General features: G+C 37.8%; 1 protein-coding gene across 3 annotated transcripts in view; it reads right to left on the reverse strand.

Annotated features, from left to right (window-relative positions):
• Positions 1-10,528, reverse strand: part of ADGRL4 (adhesion G protein-coupled receptor L4) — a 77,238-nt gene extending 66,710 nt beyond the window's left edge. For all 3 annotated transcript variants that reach the window (XM_012722036.1, XM_012722037.1, XM_004679146.2), the window contains exons 1-2: positions 10,451-10,528; positions 8,959-9,108 (exon numbers count right to left, since the gene is read on the reverse strand). In XM_012722036.1, the coding sequence (XP_012577490.1) occupies positions 8,959-9,108; positions 10,451-10,472 (172 nt within the window). In that variant the 5' untranslated portion in view covers positions 10,473-10,528. The remainder of the gene's footprint in view (positions 1-8,958; positions 9,109-10,450) is intronic.
• Positions 10,529-12,677: the final 2,149 nt, after the last annotated feature.

The following is a 12,677-nucleotide window of genomic DNA, read 5'->3' on the forward strand; positions in this document are numbered from 1 at the left end:
GTTCTTCACAACCACTGAGTTCCACCCATGGCCAGGGAGCTGACCTGCATGGCACAGCAGACCTCTCCTATCTCACCCGCTGTTCCTCTCAGCAATGTATTTCAGTTGATTTGCCTTTTCTGCTCCATACTTTATCTCTGGTGAGTCTTTTCATCCCCTGCATCTCTTGCCTGTACCCCAACTCTTGCAGGCATAAATAAATCTTTAATAAAAAAAAACTACATTGCAAATTAAATGAACAATATATATAACAAATAATCCTTATTAATAACTCAATGGACTCATTTGTACACACCTTCTTCGTTTTGATTTTATAAATGTAAATTTTATTATAATAGAGATACTTCATTTGTACGTAGTATTACTGAAATAAATTAAAGAATGCCACCATCAAAATCATGAACTAACTAAATACAATACCAGTTACATAAAACACATTTGTTATGGAATGGAGGGAAATTATTTAGATCCCACAGTAGCAAAAGTCAGTTTCCGTCCATATAGTGGTAACAGAGTGATAAACTGTGAGTTAAACATGAAGGGATAATATTCCTCTAAGTATGTATGATTCTTTAAAACTAGTCAAAATACTTTGCCAGATATTTCAATTAATGTGTAGCAAGGTCACAAAATCAATTTCTTATCAGCCAAAAACACTCATACAGTAAATTTTATTTTCAAACCATAATCTCCAAATTAAATCTGTGTACCTAAAAAATACCGTACAGAAGCCCAGTCATTGGGTTTTTCTTCCTGATAGCATTTTCACAAATGGCACAACACTTTGTATGCTATATATAGACTACAAATGTTTGGTTAGATTTTAATCTCCCTAGAGAATGTTATTATCTCTTTTCATGGCAAAAAAAAATGGCCAAAGAGTTAATTTCCTGCTTAAAATAAGTACAAGGTTTAAACAGTTCTGACACTCTGTCTTCCAACAACTTATTAGGGGACATTTAAACAATTATAAAGAGAATCTATGAAACTGCATACTAATCCGGATTTCTTGGTAATATAAATTAAGGATCTGAATGTTACATTTCAGTCAAAATCATTTTAATAAAGAAAATAGCATTACCTTACAGTAAATCCCATGTAAAGGGACTTTGCAGAAATTGAGTTTTAATAAAAACTCTTTGACTTGAATGTAAAATGCCATCAACTATTACATTCAGATGTTGGAGTAATAGTCCAGTTTCTTTAAAGAGAATTATTTTTTCCTAATATGCTCATTGTCATCCTACTCACAGCTACATATAAGACTATTGTAATTTATGCATTGTTATCTTTCACCTGCACTCAATTTCAATGGATTAAGATGGTTAAGAAAACAGAAATATTTAAATAAACTTGCCTTAATATTTTAATATTTAGAAAATTACATTTTTCATGCAAGGCAATTAAGCTTTGTCCCATGTCTTTTTAACACTGTGATCTTTTATTTTACCTATGCCCAAAGGTCTCCCAAAATCCTCCTGTGCTTTATCTTTTTCTTTTTTAAGATTTATTTATTTATGTATGCATACAGAAATGGGGTGCAGGCCAGAGTTATAGGGGCGGTAAGAGGATTCACCAGAGTCAGAGTGGGAAGCAGAACAGGCAGATTGACAAAGTACACTGCTGAGGGGAGCAGCGGGAGAGACAGGAGAGGTCTACTGCTGTGCCACGTGGGTCAGCTCCCTGGCCTGGGATAGAACTCCTGCTGAAGCAGCTGTGGCTGACTTTAGTGGTGGGCACAGTAACAGGCTTGACGGGGGAGATACTGTACCTCCACACACAAATAAGTATGTAAACCAATGCTAATGCATGATAGAGAGGAGAGAGAGGTAGAGAGAAAGAAACTGGAATGGGGGGAGATAAGAAGAGGGAGAGGAGGTAAAGAAGAGAATCTTCTCTTATTCTTTCTCTGTGATTTAAATAGGACGTGATCCTAAATTCCTGGTAGGCAGCATAAGTCAATCAGCATAATCTATCAATATTTAAAGACATAAAAGTAATAAACAACTTGATAGTATAAATAAAAGTGACCAGTTATGAAGTAAACTGTACTCTATCAGAACAAAATCAATGGGTATCCCTTAACCATCAGCTGAGTAGTCAAGATGCATAGTCTAGAGGACAGGTGGGCTTTAGAGGACTCTTTTATTTACCTGTCTTGCTTAAGTTTTAAGAAACTGTGTTAAAGTTTTCATTATTTTTTCTACTAAACTTTGTCCAATCTTTTCTGAGAATGTTAGGTTCTCTACAGCCTGTTCTGTTTCTTAATTTTGTTCTTCTATTTTTCTTTTTAGCTTTACATTTCTTTGGATATTATTTTTCAGCCCTTCTATTGTACATTATCACCTCAGTTTGGGAATAACATTGATCAAATGATAAATATAATTTTGTTGGAAGAGAACAGTAAATTTGTTTGGCAGAAGTAGTAAAACATATTATCTACTGAATTCAGAAAGTCACTTGGAAGAAATACATAACATGGGGCAGATTGCAGATAACTGCAGAAGATAAGGCAATTATTAGTGAGTCAAAAATAAAGTTTGACTTCACTCAAAGGGAACATATGCTCATCTCAACAACACTGCACTGTTTCTGCTTCCCTGTATGGGCTCCATCCCCATAAAAATGATATTATAATGTGAAAAGTTTTTTTTCACCATCAAAATATTTATTAAAACCAAAGCAGGAAGGGCTCTCCCTGGTGGCGCAGTGGGTTAGCGGGTTAAAGCACTGCATTAAGAAGCTAAAACCACTTCTCCATGAGTTCGATCCCCACCTGCCCTGGAGGTTACTACATGGCGTGGCAGACCTCTCCTGACCCGTCAGCTGCTCCCCTCAGCAGTGTATTTCCAGGATCTGCCTGTTTTGCTCCCCACTCTGTCCCTGGTGAATCCTCTCGCCACCTCTGGCCTGTACCCCAGTCCTGTAGGCATAAATAAATAAATCTTAAAAAAAAAAAAAAAAGCAGGGAGAACAGAGCTGTTAGGAAGACAAGTCAAAGTGCAGATGGAAAGTGGGGCACAGCAAGAAGTGGGCGGAGGGTGATACATCAGTGACACAGGAAGGCCTCCTGTGACCTGGGAGCCGGCGAGGCCCTTCACCCACCCCTCCCGCCCCACTATCAGCAAAGCTCCCCTACTCATCTTTCATCTCCTGTCCATCCTAGGGGGCAGCTAGGGTCCTTCGGGAGGGCCTGCCCACCCACTCCACCCACCCACCCATAACTGTTAATCTGTTTCCTCCCCTCACTTTCTCAATAAAGAAACCATTCAGGCATCAGTTCCTTCAGAGTAGGGCAAGAAAACAGCTTTGTGGGCCATTGCCCTCACTCAGGGATACAAGGAGTTGGGAAATCTATCCCACAGCCCTCCTACCAGTTGCTGGTGCCCCAGGTTTGCCAAAGAGGCCTTGATAAATAAATAATGTTCCATTAAAGCTTCAATCAGAACAACCTTTAAGACGACAGAAGTGCTCTTGCTGTCCTGCAAACAAGCAGGCCTAGGCCTCGCCCCTAACCTGGTTAGCAAACAGGAATCTGGGGGCAGGTAGCCAGCCTGGGCCTCATCGGGCCCCTGGAGCAAGGAGACCAAAAGTGCAGTCAGAACCCCCACTATGCTCACGTGGACTCAGGAACACATACGTGGACACACTGGAGCGTGTTCAGTGCACACGAGTTGTGTTCACCTTCATTCCCCAGTACATGCACACACACATGCTCACCCCCCCCCCCGCCCAAGCATACATGCCGGTGGGGGGCACATGCACACTCACACCATCAACAGAACCCTCCCCTTCCTGGCTTGCTCCTTCTCCTGGCTGTAGCCAGACTCCAGAGCGAGAAGTGTCTGCAGATAAGGGAGGGGGTATAAATTAAATGTTTCCAATCAAGCTGGGAAGACAACCGGGCCAGGGAGCTCCATCCAGGGCTGTAGAGATGAGTGGCATATCTCAGGAAGCCCTGGTTCCCCTAAGCCCTGTCAGAAATCCAAGGGAGTGAGGCCCCTAAAGTCACAGTCAAAAATGTCTCTGATGCCCTCGTCCTCCTCAAGGCCAAAGTGGTAGTCGTGAGCTTCATGGGGAGGAGACAGGCTGATGTACTCCTCAGGGAGGAGGCTGGAAAAGTCTTCCCGCACGTGCTCCAGGAGCAAATGATGCCTCCACAGGCAAATAATGCAATTTGGGTGAGAAAAAACACCAACTACCTTGTTTATCCTTAAGGATAAACAAGGTTTGGGGAGAAGTCTGGGCATAGTAAAAGAAAAGATCACAAGGCAGGGAATAAAATAGGGCTAATATAAAAAGGGGGATTATATTAAACTAATGAGTGCAAGAATATCTTGATAAAACCAGCCCTGATAGTATCTTTCATGGGCATGTAAATATATTTAATATTTCTAACTTGCCTAACTCAGCTGTAATCTTCCTTAGCGGAGAAGAAATCTAAAAACAGAGCCAAGCCTCAATACTACCAAAGATTTTAAACATTGGTTTGTGTTACTAACAGTTTTTCCAGTTTATTGTCTGATGCCTCTTGCTACAAGAGAGAAAGAATGCCGCAAAGGAGGTAAAATGAATTTACCAATATTAGGGTTTATGGATATATTAAAGAAGAAATTCATTGTGTGGTACGATTGCTTGTTAGTCCACAGAAGCCTGTTCTTTTTTTTGTTCATATGAAAATTCTTCTAGAGTCTTTGAAGGCATAAACTAGGTATTTCCCTCAACCTCTTTTCTCTTCCTAAAAGTATCATTTTCCAATCCAATTGTTCTATTTATTCAACTTTGTGTTTGTATTGTTGGCTTTTTGCCAATGACTGCTTATCCTTACATGACCCTCATGCTTATATTTAAAGAACAATGCTGATTATCACAGGTATCTTGGTCCAGGTTTTGCCAGCCAGTCATTACTATTTTACAGAAAGAGAGTTCAATATTTCCCAACCCCCTGGGTTAGGCGCAGAAATTTTCAGGCATTATTCCAGCTAACATAGGTGGTAGTAGACAGAAGGGTGCCATCAACTTTCACTTTTAAAATTTTCTTCAGACACATGACAGTTTTATTTTAGAGCATTTCTTGGCAAGTAAACACATGGGTGAATAGGGACCCCAATCTGGGAAGCATCTGAAAAATAATATCTCAAAAAATTACCTAGATTTCCATTCTTTTCTGGAAAGAGGATGGAATACCATCATTTGGCAGAAACAGTCTTCATCATATTCACTGCTGCCTTCTCTACATATATTGAACTGCCCCTTTTGAGGAATTGGATGGTAGTTTGAGAAACTTCCTCTTAATGTCCCCACTTCAACTGACTCCATCTTACTTTATTAATTCTACTGTAAATTCACTGATCTTGAAAGAGCTAGTTTGACTCTTAAGGTTGCATTATGTGAACAGAAGCCAAGCAGGTCCTAGTCCATGAATTTCATCAAGATATTGGAAGCTGTAAATAATTTTAACTTATACTTCCTAGTTACACTGATACTAAAAGTATGTTAAGTCTTTATATTTAACATACTGTTTCCTTTTTAATAATTATTTATTTATGTTTTTAGATTTATTTATTTGGGCTTACAAAACTGGGATACAGGCCAGAGGTGATGGGTTGTGAGAGGATTCACCAGTCAGAGTGGAGAACAGAACAGGCAGACTGAGAAAGTACACTGCTGAGGGGAGCAGCAGGTGGGTCAAAAGAGGTCTCCCATACCATGTGGGTCAGCACCCTGGCCGGGGATCCAACTCGTGCTGCAGTGGCTTCAGAGAGCTTCATAATACAGTGCTTTAACTCTTTGCGCCACCAAGTAGAGCCTCTAATCAATTATTTTGATGATGTAGTGGGATGAAAAGCAGATTCAAGGTAGTGATGGAAGGTGAAACTGAAATAATTCATTTATTGTCTTAATGAAATTCAATTTCCTTGTTTGCAGACCTAACCTTGTATAATAATTTGAGGATCATATGAGGCAAATGTGTGAATTGCTTTCTCTGGGAAACCTATTTAATCTGTAAGTTGAGGCTAGAGTTATGTGGATTAAATTAATAAATTCATGTAAAATGCTTAGAATGGGGTCTAACTCACAAAAAGAACTAAATTTGACATCAAAACTATGTTTTTTTTGAGAATAACTTCTAAATATGAAATCTAATTATTTAAACATTTTTGTAAGGAAGAAAAGAAATAGTGGATAATTTGACGAATGGACAATTTTCTTTTGAATAACCAGACATTGACAGTGAAGTATTTTGATGCCTTGCAAATCTGAGACTAATGAAAACTGACAAAGAACGTTTCATCAATTTTTCTAATTTAACTTGAAATTCTTAAATCACTGACAAAGAAGTAAAGTCATAATAAGTAGGAAAAAAAAGGGATTCAGTGTTGTCATTAGTGCTTTATCATCAGCAAATATTATAGAGCATATGTGTTTACATATACATTTACACATACATATATATACTTATTAACTGGTGTTTTAATCTGAAGTAAACACAAAAAGTAGTGCTTCTTATTTGGGAGGAAATCAGCACACAAATATTGTCATAGTTTGGATAGATTTAATGGAAAATTTTTAATAGTTTTTTTCTGGTTGCTAAAACCAGAATTCAGAAGTTATGTTTATTTTTATTATTTCAGTTTAATTATCAGCTTCATTTATTGTCCAGCACTAAATACATAATGAATCCAACTAGGTAATACTAATTTTTAAATAGGTTGGACTTCCATATGATGAAAAATTTTTATGATGTTTCACTATAGATAGCTTAGGAAAATACAAAATCATATGTGAGATAAATAAAAAATAAATGCTTAAGAAAAATAACTTCATTGATAAAAACACCTTCAACTCAAATACAAGCAGTTTTGATTTTAAAACTGAGAAGGTGATGAGCAAAACACAAATGACACAAGTCCTATCCTTTTTCTCTGTTTAAAAATAAAAGGTAGTTTAGAGGAAGTTTCCACAATGGTTTATTGTTTTATTTCTCTCTATATATTGAAGGCATTTATAATATCATGGAGTAGATATTTTTGAGGAAGTCCCACCTAATTATTGTGGCAGATTTTGTTCTTTGTATTGTGTAAACTTTCTTGTCAATAGATGAAAGAGGACAGATTTCTAGTACAAGGAAGGGGTTTCTGAAATTGGCAGAGGTATTTCATTTATTTGGATGAAGTTCACAGAAATCATGCATCCTAAAATGTGAGTCTTGGTATTTATATTGTAATTTCTTAAATCAGTTACATTTTTTCATCAATATAAAAAATCCCAAGGACATATGTACCACTAAAACAAACCAGATACACCATTGCCTAGAAGCACAGCAGCATTCACAGTCAGTTTTTTATCAACATTCTTTTATCTGAGTTCTCTGGAGTATGTAAAAATACATTTGTTTTCTGAAAAATATTTATTTCCTCCAGTATTTCTGTGAATCCTTTAATTCATATATTATATATGAATCAAGATATATGTGTATGTGTAATAATATTGAGATATGTATTTTCAATTCTTCCAATCTTTTAGTTATACTAAATATTACAAACAGGCCTCCCTGAGGTTAAGTCTCAGTAGTATCACCATGACTTGAGGTTAAGTCTCAGCAGTATCACCATGACTGCCTAAATTTAGTCCCCAACAAGGGAGCTAACCCAAACACAGCACAGCAGACCACTTCCATCTGGCCTGCTGCTCCTCTCAGCGGTTTATCTCAGCCAGTCTGCCTGTTCTGCTCCCCACTCTGTCTCTGGTGAATTCTCTCACTCTTCTCACCTCTGGCTTGTACCCCAGTTCTTGTATGCATAAACAAATAAGTCTTTAAGACATAATAAAAATAAAATTAAAACAAAAAATCTGCATTGGATAATAGAACGCATATTTTTAAAAGAAATCAATAAAAATATGGCTATCAGCTGGCTGCTGAAAGTCCAAATTTTGACAAATTATTGATGTTAATGACAACACTCATGATAGCTGAAATGCATCTAAATAACATAATAATACTGCTTAAGAAGTATTATGATCCAATTTGTAATAACCGGTGGAAGAACACCCAATATGCATGCTACAATATTTTGAAGGTCACACAATTATCAACTTGCCATAGTGTTACTCACTTGAGTATATAATTTGAATGTAAGATTATTTATGAAGTTTTGTAGTGCTTGTAGAATAGTAGAATACAAATCTTCATTGTATGTACAAACAGAAATGCCTGATCTAATGTGCCATTAAGCAACTGTAGCTTTGCTCTACATTTTTTAAGCATTAAACTAATTATGATGAGGTTTAGTCTTACTATATGCTGCATATTTAATCTTTTTTAAGAGCCTATCAAATTGAATCAGGAGATGCAACTTGTTTACGTTATAAGCAAACACATGCAATATTAACAATGTGCAATACCCAGGCTTAATTAGAAAAAGTTCATGCTATCTTAAATACATTTAGGAGTATAATACCAGTTTTAATTTGAATTTGCCATTTAATTATATTTTAAAACTAATTTATATGACTTGGTTTTTTTCTCCATGCAGTGTTGTTCTATTGACCTCATTAAAGCTAGACTGTACTAAAAATGAAATGAATGAGTAAGACTTGAGGAGAGAGGAGTGCTATAGGTAGAGACCACAAGCAAATTGTCATGTAAAATTGATTATCAGATGTTTCTTATATCAAATTTATGGGTTCAAGCTCACCTCAAAAGGACCCTGTATGAATTCTTGTCCTGGGCTCTAGCTTGAAGATCTATAAATGTGATTAAATTTCTGGGGAACTAATGCAGTAACGCATTCTGGCACAGGAGTTCAATCTTATGGTTTACTAATTAAGATTTTTTATTAATGAGAAAAAATCTAGCATCATAATATAAAACAATTTCTGGACAAGGGAAGAGAAGTCACATCAGAATTTTCAATTTTAGGATAAAATCCAAAAGAGGTAATAAAAATTGTTTACCTTCACAAATCGTGACACCATTTCCTGAAAATCCCATGTTGCAATAACAGGCTTCAACTCCATTCCGTATTTCACATCTTGCATTTGGGAGACAAGGTGTCTTGGTGCAATTTTGAGTATAGGTACAATTCAGCAAAGTGGAAAAACCCACTAAAGAAAATAAATACACCTTTCAAAAAGAGAAAGAAAAAACTCCCCCCTTTGTTGAATTAGACTACTGTAAATGCAAATACTTTTCTTTCTTTCCATTTAGATAAATGGATTATGAGAATTCCCCTGGGGAGCATTTAGCTGAATAACACAATAGCAAGGAAGTGAAAAAAATAACATTTTTCTTCAATCTTTGTGTTTGTCAAATAAATCTCCACAAGGCAAAATGTAGTAAATAACCGAGCTTCATAAAGAACAGGGTGTTCCTAGATCACTGGACCATAGTTATCAATGCTCCCTATGAGATGCTTTTAAAGGTAACTGTAAGATTGTAAAGAAATTTACTCTTCTGGGAAGGATTCTGTGAAAAAATTAAGGTGAACTGAGTATTTAGGTCTTTTCAAATTCAAAACTAGTATTTGAAGGTATGTTTCTAAGCAGCATACCATAACATCCTGGAGTAGAGATGTAATTGTTTTTCTTATGGTCTAATGATTTTTTTAAAAAAGCTGTCTTTTTCATAATATTTTTAATTTCTTGTCCCACTAGGGGAAATTAAAACAAACTCAACATACTGGTCAAAGATTGATATTCTGGAGATAGAATACAGAAACAGGACATAAGAGAAAACAAGGCTTTATTTCAGAGTTATTGAAAACAAAGTTGGAAGTTCTATTTTATGGGCTGGTAGGAAAAGATAAGGAAAAGCATAGGACCTTCCTTTTTTATTGTTGTCCCAGACCTCAAGACAAGCACGCCTGGGGCAGGACAGTTATGAATTGTTCAAGTTATTGTTCTGAAAATAGTCCTCTGAGATAAATTGCCCTTATCTGGTAACTAGAGATCTTAAAACTTTAGTCTTCTAAATCCCAGCCTCACATAGGGCTGTATAGATCGTTTAAACCAGAAATTAATTCACCTTCCAAGATGCGATTTATTATATTTCTGTACAGTATCATCAAGAGTTATTTCAAAAGAACCTGAAGTATGGGATGGCAGTACCCCCTTAAAATGCCAGGAAACCTCCTAGAAATGTTAATGGTTTGGACTTCCAAACTTCTAGCAGAGAGGTCAAGAGAAAGGTCAAAATCTGAGACTTTGAGAGGACTTTGGGGACTTTGTCAGCAGGAAATGAAAAGGTGACTTAGTCCCTAGGCCCCAAATACTGAACTCCAAAGCTGAAAGGCCAAGGAGAAAAACATCCTGAGAAGCGCTGCGTCAGTTTTCCTTGGAGAGTCAAGTCAAACCCACTTGGTGTATGAATTCCACTTTAGAAAAATCGCCTCCCCTATAAGTGATGGGTCCCTCTGGCAAGCCAGGGACAGGGACTCTGGGCACTCACCTAGGAGCGGGAGGAGTTTCATTGGCAGCGGCCGCGGTGCTGGCAGTGGCGGGAACTCGGCTGCGTGTGCGGGCCTTGTACCAGGAGCGGCTGGGCGGGCGCGGCAGGGTCCCGGCTCCGTCCCCTGTGACGTGCCGCTTCCTCCGGACACTTTCCGGCCTCTTTTGTGTGAGAGTGTGTGTCAGGTCCTGAGTCTGCGGACTGCGTCCGGCCCTCCCCCCTTCCCCCATGCCACTCTGTGTGCATTCCCTTTACGCAAACTACTGACCCTAACACTTGCAAATTCTTTCCAGAAGCATTTTGCCCCCAGCTGCTGAGTGGAGAGTGCCATCCTCAAAGCCTAAGCTCCATGGCTAAGGTGTGTTCCTCCTGAGAGAGCATCCAGAATACAGATCTTAGAGGTCTCCCCGCAGCTTACATTCCATACAAAGTTCTTTTATGCACTAAAATACTTCCATGAAGAAATGTGGCCGTAAAGTAGGCAAAAGAGTCCTGAGTCTCAGCTATGTGGTTTTTCATTATCAGTTTAAGTCCCCACCTTGTAATTTATGGTTTTAAAATGTAAAATAAGTGTAAACTCTTACCTTGCTTTCTGGTTGGGATTGTACCTAAAGTGATCGTGTGAAAAACAAGCTCCAAACCCAAAACAAGCTCCACCCCAAGATTCAAAAATTGAATGATTATGCTGTTGTCCATTTTCAACCAAAATGTTACCCCTACTGTCAGCCCTGTCCCTGGAACAACTGGAGTAGCCTATTACTTTTTCTTTTGCCTGCTACTATATACAAGTTGGTTATACAGACACAGATTATTTCGGGTTAGTGGAATCCCTAGATTCCAATGAGATTATAAACTAGCAGGGCAACAACCAAAACTAGTTAGTGACATAAATCACAATGACTTAAGTGCTCATATGTGGACAGAATTGTCTGGCTCTCCACAGCATTTTCTTAGAGACTTTCTGGCTTAATTTAACTCTTACAAAACAAATTCCCTGGAGCAGTATTATAATAGATTCAGGAAATAAACAGAACTAGTGACTTGTCCAAAGTCACACATCCTAAATGACTGTCTGGGCTTCAAACCCAGTTTATTTTGCCTCAGTCAGTCATCTCAGACATTTTGCTATATCTTTTTTATTGCAATAATGAGGAATTACCAGTTACTACCAGACAGAGAATATGAGAAGGTGATATAAATGCCAGTAAAAAATTTGTTTTGGATTTATTTTGTGGATAATTGGTTTCTTTGAATGCTTTATTTTATTTTATTGATTTATTTTATCTCTTTTTTTTAACATGGATAGTGATTAAGTAAACAAATAAACAGATTCTGACTGCTGTCTGAATGAGGGTTTGTAAGGAGATAGCAAAGACAGAGAAGCTAGGATAGCCCAAGAAAGGAAAAAAAAAAAAAAAATCCCTGAAAAGGGTAAAAGAGTATTTGGCTGGGAAGATATGAAGCAATTCCAGAAAGGATTAGTAAAGACAAACTGATGCCAGGTTTTGTTAAGGGGAATAGATGCTCTGAAAGAACCCCAAAAAGATTTTGTGGACTCCACCCTCACTCCAGACTAAAGTCAAGACACCTGAAACTAAAATCCCATCATCAGGGATGGGAGAATTGCTGGAACCTGAGAGAGGAGTTAAACAGCCAGGTTTGGTATAACACCAGACCTGTGGGCCTTGGGGCTTCAGTCGTTTGGTCTCTTCATTCTTGTCTTTACTCTTGGGTTTGGTCTCTTCATTCTTGTCTTTACTCTTGGTTTTTCTCCTGCTCTCAGCATGCCCTTGGGATTCCAGGTCAACAGAACTGGTAGGACACATTTATCAATTTATCTCTTGCTCTCTGTTATTTATATCTCCATTTCCCTTTCTTTTGTAAATAAATCCTCTATTAAACTTTTTATGTGTGCCTGCAGTTGAGCCTTGTAAGTCCCTTCAAGTGCACAGGTGAGGACCTGCAGTCAGGCAACCCATTTCATATCCGGGGTGCCCTGTAACAGTTTGACTTGCCAAAGTTGAGGTAGATGACTGAGATAAAGAATGTGGAGATTTTATAACTGTGAGCAAAAGAAGGTTGGAACCATTGACAAAAATAAGAAAGATAGGGTGAGGAATAACTTGGAAGGAAAAAGAGTAATGACTTGACTTTTATAAGATTTGAGGTGTCTCGATGACCTGACTTCACTTAGGTGAAATGAATGAAGTCATTGCAGGTATAAATC

The sequence above is a fragment of the Condylura cristata genome, unplaced genomic scaffold (assembly GCF_000260355.1).
Source record: "Condylura cristata isolate star-nosed mole 26May11 unplaced genomic scaffold, ConCri1.0 scaffold00008, whole genome shotgun sequence".
Taxonomy (NCBI): Eukaryota; Metazoa; Chordata; class Mammalia; order Eulipotyphla; family Talpidae; genus Condylura; species Condylura cristata.